The 16,856-nt window shown below is 40.2% G+C and overlaps 3 protein-coding genes across 3 annotated transcripts; all 3 read right to left on the reverse strand.

Moving 5' to 3' along the window:
- Nucleotides 1–2,932: 2,932 nt before the first annotated feature.
- Nucleotides 2,933–4,569, reverse strand: LOC134300290 (zona pellucida sperm-binding protein 3-like). Its single transcript, XM_062985010.1, has 8 exons — nucleotides 4,234–4,569; nucleotides 4,016–4,140; nucleotides 3,834–3,937; nucleotides 3,585–3,762; nucleotides 3,400–3,517; nucleotides 3,244–3,329; nucleotides 3,088–3,176; nucleotides 2,933–2,988 (listed from the first exon to the last, which is right to left on the reverse strand). The coding sequence occupies exons 1-8, from the start codon at nucleotides 4,567–4,569 to the stop codon at nucleotides 2,933–2,935; spliced, it is 1,092 nt and encodes a 363-aa protein (XP_062841080.1).
- Nucleotides 4,570–6,779: 2,210 nt separating this feature from the next.
- On the reverse strand, nucleotides 6,780–8,648 carry LOC134300291 (zona pellucida sperm-binding protein 3-like). Its single transcript, XM_062985011.1, has 8 exons — nucleotides 8,085–8,648; nucleotides 7,870–7,994; nucleotides 7,690–7,793; nucleotides 7,441–7,618; nucleotides 7,256–7,373; nucleotides 7,100–7,185; nucleotides 6,944–7,032; nucleotides 6,780–6,844 (listed from the first exon to the last, which is right to left on the reverse strand). Exons 1-8 carry the CDS (start codon nucleotides 8,646–8,648, stop codon nucleotides 6,789–6,791), a joined length of 1,320 nt encoding a protein of 439 aa, XP_062841081.1. The 3' UTR covers nucleotides 6,780–6,788.
- Nucleotides 8,649–12,930: 4,282 nt separating this feature from the next.
- On the reverse strand, nucleotides 12,931–14,828 carry LOC134300292 (zona pellucida sperm-binding protein 3-like). Its single transcript, XM_062985012.1, has 8 exons — nucleotides 14,220–14,828; nucleotides 14,010–14,134; nucleotides 13,830–13,933; nucleotides 13,581–13,758; nucleotides 13,396–13,513; nucleotides 13,242–13,327; nucleotides 13,086–13,174; nucleotides 12,931–12,986 (listed from the first exon to the last, which is right to left on the reverse strand). The coding sequence occupies exons 1-8, from the start codon at nucleotides 14,826–14,828 to the stop codon at nucleotides 12,931–12,933; spliced, it is 1,365 nt and encodes a 454-aa protein (XP_062841082.1).
- Nucleotides 14,829–16,856: the final 2,028 nt, after the last annotated feature.

The raw sequence follows: 16,856 nt of genomic DNA on the forward strand, positions 1-16,856 counted from the left end.
CAACGTGATTGGTAGAGGCATTAAGCCACGCCCACTTGCCACACCCTCTCTCAAAAGGCGCTTTTTGGCGGCCCTGACCTTTATTTATTTATTTATTTATTTATTTATTAGAATCGTAACGTCACAAGTTTAACGTCAAACACAGTCATGGACAATTTTGTATCTCTAATTCACCTCACTCGCACGTCTTTGGACTGTGGGAGGAAACATTTACATTTTCGGCATTTAGCACACGCTTTTATCCAAAGCTTACAATTGAGGGTTAAGGGCCTTGCTCAGGGGCCCAACAGTGGCAACTTGGCAGTGGTGGGGCTTGAACCGGCAACCTTTTGGTTACTAGTCCAGTACCTTAACCACTGAGCTATCACTGCCCTGGAAAACCGGAGCTCCCAGAGAACACGGGGAGAACATGTAAACTCCACACAATAAGGACCCGGACCGCCCTACCTAAGGATCGAACCCAGGACCTTCTTGTCGTGAGGCGACAGTGTTACCCACTGAGCCACTGTGCCACCCACATGCAATTTTGTGGTCTACAATCATAAATAAGAAATGACAAAGCATACAACTAAATAATACATTTACATTTTCAGCATTTAGCAGACGCTTTTATTCAAAGTGACTTACAGTAGTGTGAGAGTATACAGTCTAAGCAATTGATGGTTAAGGGCCTTGCTCAAGAGCCCAACAGTGGCAACCTGGCAGTGGTGGGGCTTGAACCAGTGACCTTTCGATTACTAGCGCAGTACCTTTGCATGTTTTTTTTTTTTTTTTCAGAATCTAATTTGATTACCCAAAAGAAACCCCCCAAAAAATAAAGAAATAAACTTTCTGCATTGTAAAAATGTGGCTTCTTTTTAAGTTGCATTTTTTGCTGCCCTATAAAATTTTTAGAACCCAAGCCCACGGCACAAAGAGCCCATCCACATCATGCTTAATGTTCTCCTTTTCTACCAGATACAACCAACCACAGACATGAAAATGTTGTCTGGTTTAAAAACGGTCTGTGGAAAAGGGTGTTTTTTATACCAGTAAGGGATGTTTTCTGCTTTGGCCTTTGAGGTCAACTGGACTACAACTTAACTGGACACACAGCCAGTTCTGTAGACATAGTTTGACAAATCTGATGTGAAGGAAAGTCAGGGAGCTTCACTGAGTCCTGACAAACAACCCTGTCAGATACCTTTGGGATGGGGTGGATTGTCAATTCCAAGCCAGACTTAAAAAGTACGTTTTATTTACTTAGTACTCAGTTGTAAAACGATTTGGGGATCTGCAGTTGCTTTAGAAAATTAATTCAGATTCGATTTATTGTAAAGCTTCCAGCCCAGCTCTATTTATAACCAGAAGTCAGATACTGAAGGAATTAGAAGAACCTGCCACAACATTGACATCTAGTGGTGTGAAGTTCCAGTATGTACATTTTGAACTTGCATATGAGAATAAAATTAGCTGCCATGACTCGCCTCACAAACATGTTTACCTGTAGTGATTAGAAGTAACAAACAGCTATATAAACTATTAAAACACTGGTCTCACTAGTTTGTAACTTTATACCAAACCACCCACATTTAAATATTTAGAGGAAAAAGCCACAATCTTCTCACATAACTGCAACCCACAATTGCCAGACAGGTCACCCAGTATGCAGCAAACTTAAAATGTTTTTAATTCTACATTGTTCCTGTACTATCCTCTTTACTATTATTGCCCATCAAACCTGTTTCTATGTCCGATCACCCATATTTTGACTAGCTAAAAAGCACATGGCTGGTGCCAGGAAGTAGTACTTTTGGAAAGTCCAGCATTACACCCCCAAACCCTAATCACACCTACAGACTTGTCAGAATTTATTATAAAAATGAAATCTAGTAAATTTAATGCATGCAAGAAACAAAAACTTGGTCATTTAATAAACCACATCATATATCTTTTCCCAGAAGGCAGCAGGTTAAACTGTGTGGCTGGGATGGTATGAGTCCCTGAAGATGCCACATGCTTTGCACACAAGTAGGATTATTTTAAAGTGCTAAAATGTTTCAGTTCAGACTAGATTTAATACAAAAACTGACTTATCAGCTTTAAGTATGTGCTATTAGCAGAAGAGGCAAGACATGCTAGGTCATAGGGTGATGACCTGAAGTTTTGTAAAGTTGCTTGGAGAATGTTAAAAAGTACACTGAATATAGCAAACTACAGCTTTTACACTGCAACTGAGCCATGTTGGTATATTAAATAAAAAAAATAAAAAAAATAAAAAAATAAAAATAAAAATAAAAAACCCTTGCAGCTTAGCATTACATTTTAAAAGCATCACAGAATGATTAAAATAAATTTCTTGAAGAGGGCAGCAGTCACAAAAAATAAATAAAGTTAAACCATGCAAGTGTATATCTACATAGCAGTCTTGGTGAAAGTGAAAAGCAGTTAAGAGTTAAGGACCTTGCCCTAGATGCCAACATTGGCAGGCCTTGAACAAAGAACCTTTTAGTACTTCAACCAATGTTACCACCGAATAATAAAAAAGGTAATAAAATTAGAGCTAGCATCCAGATCACAAAAACCCTGACTAGCACACTCAAGAAAGTTGCTGCCAGCAGTGAAGTCTCATTTAAAGTTAACAGGTTAGTCAATGCTTTGGAACAACCTTGTTCAGTCCATTAGACTGGCTTTGTCACATCACAATTGCAAGCCAACATTACTCAGTGCCATGGGAGTCAACCCCACTTAAAACCTTTTTTTGTGTGAAGGCCATCACAAGAGTTGGGCATTAGTTGCCACATTAGACACAATAAGGAGTTTTGCTACTTAGTTTAACCGAACATGTTTAGAGTTTAGCTAATTGAAACAATTGGAAGTCACCCAGGTACCAAGATAAACTCACAGAAACATGTTAGAGTTACTAGAGTTTTATTCAAGCCAAGTAATCAAACTAGTAATTCTCAACCACAATCGGCCCCAATCTCACTCTTCTTTCTATCTGCAGGCCTGCAAACACAAGAGTAACATGAAGATGGATTAGTCAGGATGTTTAATTTAACAAGTAAGAACAGTTAAGAGTCTAGAATTACTGAATTGAACATCCACCTTGGTCTGAAAGGTCTCTCCTTTTTCTAGCACTGCAATTGCCATCACAACAGCTGCACACTCGGCTATCACCATAAGCAGCAACCCACCTACCAAGAACAACATGTTAATATTTTCACTCCAGTACCACAAAGTAGTTTAAAGGCCAACACATACCCATTGCCAGTGAAGGAACAAGCCTTGGTGTCAGCTGAAGGACTGAACGATGCTGCAGTTGCTTTCAACAAGCATGTAAAGTAGATCTACAGAGAGAAACCAGTTTAGAAACCAATTCTTTGAGTCAGTACACAAACTCATGAAGCCACTACATACCAAGCTGCCGTTTGTTTGCTGGAACCGGAATGCCTCAAGCTGAAATCCCAGTTTTTCTCCAACAGATTGGAAAATAAAGTGAGACTTGCCTCCAGTAAGCTTGGCATCAACAAAACACCTAAAATGATGTATAGGTTAGAGTTTGCTTAGTCAACATTTAAAGGCTTACAAGAACAAAAGCTTACCCATGGTTGTCAATGAAGAAATATCTGGGCACAGCATTTACATCAGGAACTATAGTGGCCACACAGCCGTCCACATACACACGAAGAGGAACATGGTTGAACTGCACCACAGACGCTTCCATGTTAATAAACTCACCCAGGAAGTACTGGTTGGAGGCCCTTTCAGACACCCAGTCATCTATAAAGAGTGCTCATTAGCTCACCACATACATAAAGGTACTTTATTGGTGTTTATTAAGATATACAAACCCATCATGAGCCTCAAGGAGAAGACAAGCTGTTCCTCAGCAACATGGGCAGAAGCATGTGGAATCCAGAGTGGGATCAGAGGATTACTGCTCACATTGTGGAACCTACAAAACACTCGATAGAGTCACTAACTGAACAGCAGGCAAAGTACCAAATTACTGTTCCACCCACTTTAATTATACCTTGGGTAGTGACATTCAATCAAAACTGTGGAACCTGCACCAGCTAGAGTTCTAACAATTGGAGAACCACTCAGCGTGCTACCATAGATGAGAGTAAAGACGTAAACCAGCTCATCCTCGGTCACCTAAGGGGAAGAAGAAAAAAAAAGAAAAAAAAAAAAAAAAAAGTGAGCACAAGATAAAAAGCAAATCTGCTGCTCTAATGTCAAGTTACTTACAATCACGTTGCTGCCACAGCCCTGCAGTTCCGATTGAAAGATGAGAATTTGAAGAGCAGGATCCTCCCCAACAGCACCACAACCTCCCAGTGAGAGAGCAGCCACATCAACAGGTTCACCAGTTCCAAACAGGTCTTTCTTCACTTCCACATAAACCACCTTCTCAGTACACAATGCAGCTACACTTTGTGGAGCAGCAGGAATAGGTCTATCAAACTGCACCGGTGCTGGTCTTGTAATTGTTGGCATTACTGGAAAACGCCAATTCATTGGCTTCACTGGTCCCTGAAATACTTGGCTGGATCGGACATTCAGAGAACCCTGCACAGGGGCCATCAATGGCAATCTAGCTGGGGCTTGTACAGAGCTTCCAGTTTGGGTCACCTGAGTAGGCATGCCAGCAGAGTTTACTTGCATAGGCTGGTTAGGGTGAGACACTCCAGGTTGAGACACTCCAGGTTGAAACAAGGATTGTAGTCCTGACCACTGCATCTGAGATGATCCAGCACCAAGAAGCAAGGCAACAAGCAAAAACTGATTCAGACCCATAGTTGCTGATCCTGAAGATCCCAAGCATACTCTTCTTCTGTAAGGGTCCAACTTTTATACCATGTTTGAGGCAGGTAGTCCCACCCCTTCTAATTATCTTAATATCTTTCTGAACCTGTTGAATTACCTGTGAAGCCTAACAGGTGGCAGCAATTAGTAATTAGTCTACATGGCACTTAATTGGTTTGTCACATGACCTGCTGATCAGATGGGTGGAGCAGTGAGTATAGGCGACACCGCATGTTTGACAGTTCCAACACACAACTCATCTGTCAAAGTGTTTATACATTTTGACCCCTTCTCATATATATATTCTCATATATTTATGTAAAGTGGGCCAGTGCGCCTCAACACTAGCAATGTCAGCTCTGGAGGCCACACTATCGCAATAGTTTATAGTAATAATAGACTGTAAAGAACGGAAATGCAAACACACTGCTGTGTGCTGCAGGTTGAGAGCCAACAGTCTAATTATTTAATATAATGAATTATAAAGCATTCTCTTTCTCAGTAAACAGACGGACACTAAAGGTACAAGAGTACTTCCAATGATGAAAAGGTTTATTGTGGTGCCTATCTCTAAAAAAAAATAACTAGAAACGTTTCTTTTTTTTAAAGTTTGGCTCGACTTGATTTTTTGCCTTTTTGTTATTTTTTTAATTCCACTGACCTGCAGCACAACAGCATCATTTGAAATGTGCAGCCAGGTTTTAGGTCAGCCAATATTAGAAAGATCAAGATATAAATGTATATAAATAAACACAAATGTCTTTATTAAAGTAGAACCATTAATGCTGTCACAAACAAGAATCTGGTAATGGGTTCTGGGTTTTTTTTAGTTGTTGGTTGATATTCAGGACAAGCTTTTCCAATTCATCTAAATCACCAGCCAGTTTAAATCCTAAACCTTTACATCACTGACAAACAATCTGCCTCAACGACCAATCACATCTACTGTTTTTTTTAATAAGAGAAACTGTTCTCAGCCGAACTGACAACGCAAAGCAAACATTTTGATGAAATCATAAAAGTAAATAAAAAGAAAACGATTCCCTAAAAACACTCCTCTATAAATATCTGACACAAAACCATGATTTAGTATCACCCACCAAAAAGATGCATTTACACACGTATGGTCAGAGAGAAGATCTTCCTACAGGTTCCTCTTCTCTCTCGTTCACAACATGAAGAACCTCCCCGACAGACAGACTGGCCAGGACCACACTAACAATAACACGTGGATTTCCCACCCCTAAATGTCCTTCCCGTTTTGTAGTTTTCAGCCGGACTGACTGACCTCAGGCCTGTGTGTACGGCTCTAACTAAAAAAAATAAAAAAAATAAATAAATAAAAAAAACCTTGCAGCTTAGCATTACATTTTAAAAGCATCACAGAATGATTAAAATAAATTTCTTGAAGAGGGCAGCAGTCACAAAAAATAAATAAAGTTAAACCATGCAAGTGTATATCTACATAGCAGTCTTGGTGAAAGTGAAAAGCAGTTAAGAGTTAAGGACCTTGCCCAAGATGCCAACATTGGCAGGCCTTGAACAAAGAACCTTTTAGTACTTCAACCAATGTTACCACCGAATAATAAAAAAGGTAATAAAATTAGAGCTAGCATCCAGATCACAAAAACCCTGACTAGCACACTCAAGAAAGTTGCTGCCAGCAGTGAAGTCTCATTTAAAGTTAACAGGTTAGTCAATGCTTTGGAACAACCTTGTTCAGTCCATTAGACTGGCTTTGTCACATCACAATTGCAAGCCAACATTACTCAGTGCCATGGGAGTCAACCCCACTTAAAACCTTTTTTTGTGTGAAGGCCATCACAAGAGTTGGGCATTAGTTGCCACATTAGACACAATAAGGAGTTTTGCTACTCAGTTTAACCGAACATGTTTAGAGTTTAGCTAATTGAAACAATTGGAAGTCACCCAGGTACCAAGATAAACTCACAGAAACATGTTAGAGTTACTAATTTTATTCAAGCCAAGTAATCAAACTAGTAATTCTCAACCACAATCGGCCCCAATCTCACTCTTCTTTCTATCTGCAGGCCTGCAAACACAAGAGTAACATGAAGATGGATTAGTCAGGATGTTTAGTTTAACAAGTAAGAACAGTTAAGAGTCTAGAATTACTGAATTGAACATCCACCTTGGTCTGAAAGGTCTCTCCTTTTTCTAGCACTGCAATTGCCATCACAACAGCTGCACACTCCGCTATCACCATAAGCAGCAACCCACCTACCAAGAACAACATGTTAATATTTTCACTCCAGTACCACAAAGTAGTTTAAAGGCCAACACATACCCATTGCCAGTGAAGGAACAAGCCTTGGTGTCAGCTGAAGGACTGAACGATGCTGCAGTTGCCTTCAACAAGCATGTAAAGTAGATCTACAGAGAGAAACCAGTTTAGAAACCAATTCTTTGAGTCAGTACACAAACTCATGAAGCCACTACATACCAAGCTGCTGTTTGTTTGCTGGAACCGGAATGCCTCAAGCTGAAATCCCAGTTTTTCTCCAACAGATTGGAAAATAAAGTGAGACTTGCCTCCAGTAAGCTTGGCATCAACAAAACACCTAAAATGATGTATAGGTTAGAGTTTGCTTAGTCAACATTTAAAGGCTTACAAGAACAAAAGCTTACCCATGGTTGTCAATGAAGAAATATCTGGGCACAGCATTTACATCAGGAACTATAGTGGCCACACAGCCGTCCACATACACACGAAGAGGAACATGGTTGAACTGCACCACAGACGCTTCCATGTTAATAAACTCACCCAGGAAGTACTGGTTGGAGGCCCTTTCAGACACCCAGTCATCTACAAAGAATGCTCATTAGCTCACCACATACATAATGGTACTTTATTGGTGTTTATTAAGATATACAAACCCATCATGAGCCTCAAGGAGAAGACAAGCTGTTCCTCAGCAACATGGGCAGAAGCATGTGGAATCCAGAGTGGGATCAGAGGATTACTGCTCACATTGTGGAACCTACAAAACACTCGATAGTCACTAACTGAACAGCAGGCAAAGTACCAAATTACTGTTCCACCCACTTTAATTATACCTTGGGTAGTGACATTCAATCAAAACTGTGGAACCTGCACCAGCTAGAGTTCTAACAATTGGAGAACCACTTAGCGTGCTACCATAGATGAGAGTAAAGACGTAAACCAGCTCATCCTCGGTCACCTAAGGAAAAAAATAAAAAAATAAAAAATAAATAAAAAAGTGAGCACAAGATAAAAAGCAAATCTGCTGCTCTAATGTCAAGTTACTTACAATCACGTTGCTGCCACAGCCCTGCAGTTCCGATTGAAAGATGAGAATTTGAAGAGCAGGATCCTCCCCAACAGCACCACAACCTCCCAGTGAGAGAGCAGCCACATCAACAGGTTCACCAGTTCCAAACAGGTCTTTCTTCACTTCCACATAAACCACCTTCTCAGTACACAATGCAGCTACACTTTGTGGAGCAGCAGGAATAGGTCTATCAAACTGCACCGGTGCTGGTCTTGTAATTGTTGGCATTACTGGAAAACGCCAATTCATTGGCTTCACTGGTCCCTGAAATACTTGGCTGGATCGGACATTCAGAGAACCCTGCACAGGGGCCATCAATGGCAATCTAGCTGGGGCTTGTACAGAGCTTCCAGTTTGGGTCACCTGAGTAGGCATGCCAGCAGAGTTTACTTGCATAGGCTGGTTAGGGTGAGACACTCCAGGATGAGACACTCCAGGGTGAGACACTCCAGGCTGAAACAAGGATTGTAGTCCTGACCACTGCATCTGAGATGATCCAGCACCAATAAGCAAGGCAACAAGCAAAAACTGATTCAGACCCATAGTTGCTGATCCTGAAGATCCCAAGCATACTCTTCTTCTGTAAGGGTCCCACTTTTATACCATGTTTGAGGCAGGTAGTCCCACCCCTTCTAATTATCTTAATATCTTTCTGAACCTGTTGAATTACCTGTGAAGCCTAACAGGTGGCAGCAATTAGTAATTAGTCTACATGGCACTTAATTGGTTTGTCACATGACCTGCTGATCAGATGGGTGGAGCAGTGAGTATAGGCGACACCGCATGTTTGACAGTTCCAACACACAACTCATCTGTCAAAGTGTTTATACATTTTGACCCCTTCTCATATATATATATATATTCTCATATATTTATGTAAAGTGGGCCAGTGCGCCTCAACACTAGCAATGTCAGCTCTGGAGGCCACACTATCGCAATAGTTTATAGTAATAATAGACTGTAAAGAACGGAAATGCAAACACACTGCTGTGTGCTGCAGGTTGTGAGTCAACAGTCTAATTATTTAATATAATGAATTATAAAGCATTCTCTTTCTCAGTAAACAGACGGACACTAAAGGTACAAGAGTACTTCCAATGATGAAAAGGTTTATTGTGGTGCCTATCTCTAAAAAAAATAACTAGAAACGTTTCTTTTTTTTAAAGTTTGGCTCGACTTGTTTTTTTGCCTTTTTGTTATTTTTTTAATTCCACTGACCTGCAGCACAACAGCATCATTTGAAATGTGCAGCCAGGTTTTAGGTCAGCCAATATTAGAAAGATCAAGATATAAATGTATATAAATAAACACAAATGTCTTTATTAAAGTAGAACCATTAATGCTGTCACAAACAAGAATCTGGTAATGGGTTCTGGGGTTTTTTTAGTTGTTGGTTGATATTCAGGACAAGCTTTTCCAATTCATCTAAATCACCAGCCAGTTTAAATCCTAAACCTTTACATCACTGACAAACAATCTGCCTCAACGACCAATCACATCTACTGTTTTTTTTAATAAGAGAAACTGTTCTCAGCCGAACTGACAACGCAAAGCAAACATTTTGATGAAATCATAAAAGTAAATAAAAAGAAAACGATTCCCTAAAAACACTCCTCTATAAATATCTGACACAAAACCATGATTTAGTATCACCCACCAAAAAGATGCATTTACACACGTATGGTCAGAGAGAAGATCTTCCTACAGGTTCCTCTTCTCTCTCGTTCACAACATGAAGAACCTCCCCGACAGACAGACTGGCCAGGACCACACTAACAATAACACGTGGATTTCCCACCCCTAAATGTCCTTCCCGTTTTGTAGTTTTCAGCCGGACTGACTGATCTCAGGCCTGTGTGTACGGCTCTAACTAAAAAAAATAAAAAAAATAAATAAAAAAAAACCCTTGCAGCTTAGCATTACATTTTAAAAGCATCACAGAATGATTAAAATAAATTTCTTGAAGAGGGCAGCAGTCACAAAAAATAAATAAAGTTAAACCATGCAAGTGTATATCTACATAGCAGTCTTGGTGAAAGTGAAAAGCAGTTAAGAGTTAAGGACCTTGCCCAAGATGCCAACATTGGCAGGCCTTGAACAAAGAACCTTTTAGTACTTCAACCAATGTTACCACCGAATAATAAAAAAGGTAATAAAATTAGAGCTAGCATCCAGATCACAAAAACCCTGACTAGCACACTCAAGAAAGTTGCTGCCAGCAGTGAAGTCTCATTTAAAGTTAACAGGTTAGTCAATGCTTTGGAACAACCTTGTTCAGTCCATTAGACTGGCTTGGTCACATCACAATTGCAAGAGCAGGATCCTCCCCAACAGCACCACAACCTCCCAGTGAGAGAGCAGCCACATCAACAGGTTCACCAGTTCCAAACAGGTCTTTCTTCACTTCCACATAAACCACCTTCTCAGTACACAATGCAGCTACACTTTGTGGAGCAGCAGGAATAGGTCTATCAAACTGCACCGGTGCTGGTCTTGTAATTGTTGGCATTACTGGAAAACGCCAATTCATTGGCTTCACTGGTCCCTGAAATACTTGGCTGGATCGGACATTCAGAGAACCCTGCACAGGGGCCATCAATGGCAATCTAGCTGGGGCTTGTACAGAGCTTCCAGTTTGGGTCACCTGAGTAGGCATGCCAGCAGAGTTTACTTGCATAGGCTGGTTAGGGTGAGACACTCCAGGGTGAGACACTCCAGGTTGAGACACTCCAGGCTGAAACAAGGATTGTAGTCCTGACCACTGCATCTGAGATGATCCAGCACCAAGAAGCAAGGCAACAAGCAAAAACTGATTCAGACCCATAGTTGCTGATCCTGAAGATCCCAAGCATACTCTTCTTCTGTAAGGGTCCCACTTTTATACCATGTTTGAGGCAGGTAGTCCCACCCCTTCTAATTATCTTAATATCTTTCTGAACCTGTTGAATTACCTGTGAAGCCTAACAGGTGGCAGCAATTAGTAATTAGTCTACATGGCACTTAATTGTTTTGTCACATGACCTGCTGATCAGATGGGTGGAGCAGTGAGTATAGGCGACACCGCATGTTTGACAGTTCCAACACACAACTCATGTCAAAGTGTTTATACATTTTGACCCCTTCTCATATATATATATTCTCATATATTTATGTAAAGTGGGCCAGTGCGCCTCAACACTAGCAATGTCAGCTCTGGAGGCCACACTATCGCAATAGTTTATAGTAATAATAGACTGTAAAGAACGGAAATGCAAACACACTGCTGTGTGCTGCAGGTTGTGAGTCAACAGTCTAATTATTTAATATAATGAATTATAAAGCATTCTCTTTCTCAGTAAACAGACGGACACTAAAGGTACAAGAGTACTTCCAATGATGAAAAGGTTTATTGTGGTGCCTATCTCTAAAAAAAATAACTAGAAACGTTTCTTTTTTTTAAAGTTTGGCTCGACTTGTTTTTTTGCCTTTTTGTTATTTTTTTAATTCCACTGACCTGCAGCACAACAGCATCATTTGAAATGTGCAGCCAGGTTTTAGGTCAGCCAATATTAGAAAGATCAAGATATAAATGTATATAAATAAACACAAATGTCTTTATTAAAGTAGAACCATTAATGCTGTCACAAACAAGAATCTGGTAATGGGTTCTGGGTTTTTTAGTTGTTGGTTGATATTCAGGACAAGCTTTTCCAATTCATCTAAATCACCAGCCAGTTTAAATCCTAAACCTTTACATCACTGACAAACAATCTGCCTCAACGACCAATCACATCTACTGTTTTTTTTAATAAGAGAAACTGTTCTCAGCCGAACTGACAACTCAAAGCAAACATTTTGATGAAATCATAAAAGTAAATAAAAAGAAAACGATTCCCTAAAAACACTCCTCTATAAATATCTGACACAAAACCATGATTTAGTATCACCCACCAAAAAGATGCATTTACACACGTATGGTCAGAGAGAAGATCTTCCTACAGGTTCCTCTTCTCTCTCGTTCACAACATGAAGAACCTCCCCGACAGACAGACTGGCCAGGACCACACTAACAATAACACGTGGATTTCCCACCCCTAAATGTCCTTCCCGTTTTGTAGTTTTCAGCCGGACTGACTGATCTCAGGCCTGTGTGTACGGCTCTAACTAAAAAAAATAAAAAAAATAAATAAAAAAAAAAAACCCTTGCAGCTTAGCATTACATTTTAAAAGCATCACAGAATGATTAAAATAAATTTCTTGAAGAGGGCAGCAGTCACAAAAAATAAATAAAGTTAAACCATGCAAGTGTATATCTACATAGCAGTCTTGGTGAAAGTGAAAAGCAGTTAAGAGTTAAGGACCTTGCCCAAGATGCCAACATTGGCAGGCCTTGAACAAAGAACCTTTTAGTACTTCAACCAATGTTACCACCGAATAATAAAAAAGGTAATAAAATTAGAGCTAGCATCCAGATCACAAAAACCCTGACTAGCACACTCAAGAAAGTTGCTGCCAGCAGTGAAGTCTCATTTAAAGTTAACAGGTTAGTCAATGCTTTGGAACAACCTTGTTCAGTCCATTAGACTGGCTTGGTCACATCACAATTGCAAGCCAACATTACTCAGTGCCATGGGAGTCAACCCCACTTAAAACCTTGTGTGAAGGCCATCACAAGAGTTGGGCATTAGTTGCCACATTAGACACAATAAGGAGTTTTGCTACTTAGTTTAACCGAACATGTTTAGAGCTTAGCTAATTGAAACAATTGGAAGTCACCCAGGTACCAAGATAAACTCACAGAAACATGTTAGAGTTACTAAAGTTTTATTCAAGCCAAGTAATCAAACTAGTAATTCTCAACCACAATCGGCCCCAATCTCACTCTTCTTTCTATCTGCAGGCCTGCAAACACAAGAGTAACATGAAGATGGATTAGTCAGGATGTTTAGTTTAACAAGTAAGAACAGTTAAGAGTCTAGAATTACTGAATTGAACATCCACCTTGGTCTGAAAGGTCTCTCCTTTTTCTAGCACTGCAATTGCCATCACAACAGCTACACACTCGGCTATCACCATAAGCAGCAACCCACCTACCAAGAACAACATGTTAATATTTTCACTCCAGTACCACAAAGTAGTTTAAAGGCCAACACATACCCATTGCCAGTGAAGGAACAAGCCTTGGTGTCAGCTGAAGGACTGAACGATGCTGCAGTTGCTTTCAACAAGCATGTAAAGTAGATCTACAGAGAGAAACCAGTTTAGAAACCAATTCTGAGTCAGTACACAAACTCATGAAGCCACTACATACCAAGCTGCCGTTTGTTTGCTGGAACCGGAATGCCTCAAGCTGAAATCCCAGTTTTTCTCCAACAGATTGGAAAATAAAGTGAGACTTGCCTCCAGTAAGCTTGGCATCAACAAAACACCTAAAATGATGTATAGGTTAGAGTTTGCTTGGTCAACATTTAAAGGCTTACAAGAACAAACGCTTACCCATGGTTGTCAATGAAGAAATATCTGGGCACAGCATTTACATCAGGAACTATAGTGGCCACACAGCTGTCCACATACACACGAAGAGGAACATGGTTGAACTGCACCACAGACGCTTCCATGTTAATAAACTCACCCAGGAAGTACTGGTTGGAGGCCCTTTCAGACACCCAGTCATCTATAAAGAGTGCTCATTAGCTCACCACATACATAAAGGTACTTTATTGGTGTTTATTAAGAGGTACAAACCCATCATGAGCCTCAAGGAGAAGACAAGCTGTTCCTCAGCAACATGGGCAGAAGCATGTGGAATCCAGAGTGGGATCAGAGGATTACTGCTCACATTGTGGAACCTACAAAACACTCGATAGTCACTAACTGAACAGCAGGCAAAGTACCAAATTACTGTTCCACCCACTTTAATTATACCTTGGGTAGTGACATTCAATCAAAACTGTGGAACCTGCACCAGCTAGAGTTCTAACAATTGGAGAACCACTCAGCGTGCTACCATAGATGAGAGTAAAGACGTAAACCAGCTCATCCTCGGTCACCTAAGGGGGAGGAGAAAAAAAAAAAAAAAAAAAAGTGAGCACAAGATAAAAAGCAAATCTGCTGCTCTAATGTCAAGTTACTTACAATCACGTTGCTGCCACAGCCCTGCAGTTCCGATTGAAAGATGAGAATTTGAAGAGCAGGATCCTCCCCAACAGCACCACAACCTCCCAGTGAGAGAGCAGCCACATCAACAGGTTCACCAGTTCCAAACAGGTCTTTCTTCACTTCCACATAAACCACCTTCTCAGTACACAATGCAGCTACACTTTGTGGAGCAGCAAGAATAGGTCTATCAAACTGCACCGGTGCTGGTCTTGTAATTGTTGGCATTACTGGAAAACGCCAATTCATTGGCTTCACTGGTCCCTGAAATACTTGGCTGGATCGGACATTCAGAGAACCCTGCACAGGGGCCATCAATGGCAATCTAGCTGGGGCTTGTACAGAGCTTCCAGTTTGGGTCACCTGAGTAGGCATGCCAGCAGAGTTTACTTGCATAGGCTGGTTAGGGTGAGACACTCCAGGGTGAGACACTCCAGGGTGAGACACTCCAGGCTGAGACACTCCAGGCTGAGACACTCCAGGCTGAGACACTCCAGGCTGAAACAAGGATTGTAGTCCTGACCACTGCATCTGAGATGATCCAGCACCAAGAAGCAAGGCAACAAACAAAAACTGATTCAGACCCATAGTTGCTGATCCTGAAGATCCCAAGCATACTCTTCTTCTGTAAGGGTCCCACTTTTATACCATGTTTGAGGCAGGTAGTCCCACCCCTTCTAATTATCTTAATATCTTTCTGAACCTGTTGAATTACCTGTGAAGCCTAACAGGTGGCAGCAATTAGTAATTAGTCTACATGGCACTTAATTGGTTTGTCACATGACCTGCTGATCAGATGGGTGGAGCAGTGAGTATAGGCGACACCGCATGTTTGACAGTTCCAACACACAACTCATCTGTCAAAGTGTTTATACATTTTGACCCCTTCTCATATATATATTCTCATATATTTATGTAAAGTGGGCCAGTGCGCCTCAACACTAGCAATGTCAGCTCTGGAGGCCACACTATCGCAATAGTTTATAGTAATAATAGACTGTAAAGAACGGAAATGCAAACACACTGCTGTGTGCTGCAGGTTGTGAGTCAACAGTCTAATTATTTAATATAATGAATTATAAAGCATTCTCTTTCTCAGTAAACAGACGGACACTAAAGGTACAAGAGTACTTCCAATGATGAAAAGGTTTATTGTGGTGCCTATCTCTAAAAAAAATAACTAGAAACGTTTCTTTTTTTAAAGTTTGGCTCGACTTGTTTTTTTGCCTTTTTGTTATTTTTTTAATTCCACTGACCTGCAGCACAACAGCATCATTTGAAATGTGCAGCCAGGTTTTAGGTCAGCCAATATTAGAAAGATCAAGATATAAATGTATATAAATAAACACAAATGTCTTTATTAAAGTAGAACCATTAATGCTGTCACAAACAAGAATCTGGTAATGGGTTCTGGGGTTTTTTAGTTGTTGGTTGATATTCAGGACAAGCTTTTCCAATTCATCTAAATCACCAGCCAGTTTAACTGGAATATTGTGTGTGTGTGTGTGTAGGTGGGAATTTTAAAGACAGTAAATCTGATTCAAAGACTACACCCAGGTTTGTAGATGCATCAACACTGAAATTATGATTATGACTATGTGCATCACTCATCTAATATGGATTCAAGTCGGGACAGAATTGAATTTAGACTAATATATATGTTTGTGCTTGTCCACCACCACTAAAATCCAGGTTCTAGTCTCAGTGGAGTTATCAGCCAGCCTGAATGTGTGGGGTGCAGGAACAGAGATGATTTTGGTGTAGTTTATTGTTTTTTTTTCTGGTATCTATATCTAACTTGTTCATCAGTAATCTGAATGCAGGCAGCGAAACGTTGCGTAACTCACCTTTTCATGGACGAATTGTGGCTAATCGAACCTTGTAGTGACGGGTGTTTATGGTGTTTAAGGCTCTGTAGCTTTTTCTACTGAGTCTATCAATTTGTGACTAAACCTTCACTATTGTTGAAATCTTGGCAACCAAAGCTGGTTGGAAATCCCTTTCAAATCCATGTACATTAACTCAACAATAACAAACTCAGCCTTCACAGATTATGAGTGTGTCTGTGGGAAGTTGTGCCCATTTGGTGTAAAAAAAAAAAAAAAAGCAAATGATGTTTTAATTCATTCCAAAGTTGTTTAATTGAGTTGAGGTCAGGGCTCTGTGCAGGTCACTGGAGTTCCTTGTCAAATCTAGTCTTTATGGACAGGGACATGGTCATCCTGAAACAGGAACGGGCCTTCTCTAAACTACTGTTACCACACAGCAATAAGGATATAATTTATTTTATATAATTGGTTTTATACACCTGTTAGCATTGTGTATGGCTAAAACACATGGGCAATATTTTGGCCACATGTAATGTTTACGAGCAGATTTTTATTTAATATAAATTTATCATACTTTATCACACTATTTTGTCTTTTTGTGTTGTATTTAGGTCATTCAGCCAGGACTGAAGTTTTCACATAGTGTGAGGTCTTCCCCTCTTATCAGATGTTAGTGCATCAGTCTAGAATGTCTAGTGTAGTGTAGTATGTTACTTGATCTATGAGTTTTTGTAGTGCATGTTTGGTTTATTTCTGATGTTGGAATGTATCTCATATAGTTTATTGC

The sequence above is a fragment of the Trichomycterus rosablanca genome, chromosome 22 (genome assembly GCF_030014385.1).
Source record: "Trichomycterus rosablanca isolate fTriRos1 chromosome 22, fTriRos1.hap1, whole genome shotgun sequence".
Classification (NCBI taxonomy): Eukaryota; Metazoa; Chordata; class Actinopteri; order Siluriformes; family Trichomycteridae; genus Trichomycterus; species Trichomycterus rosablanca.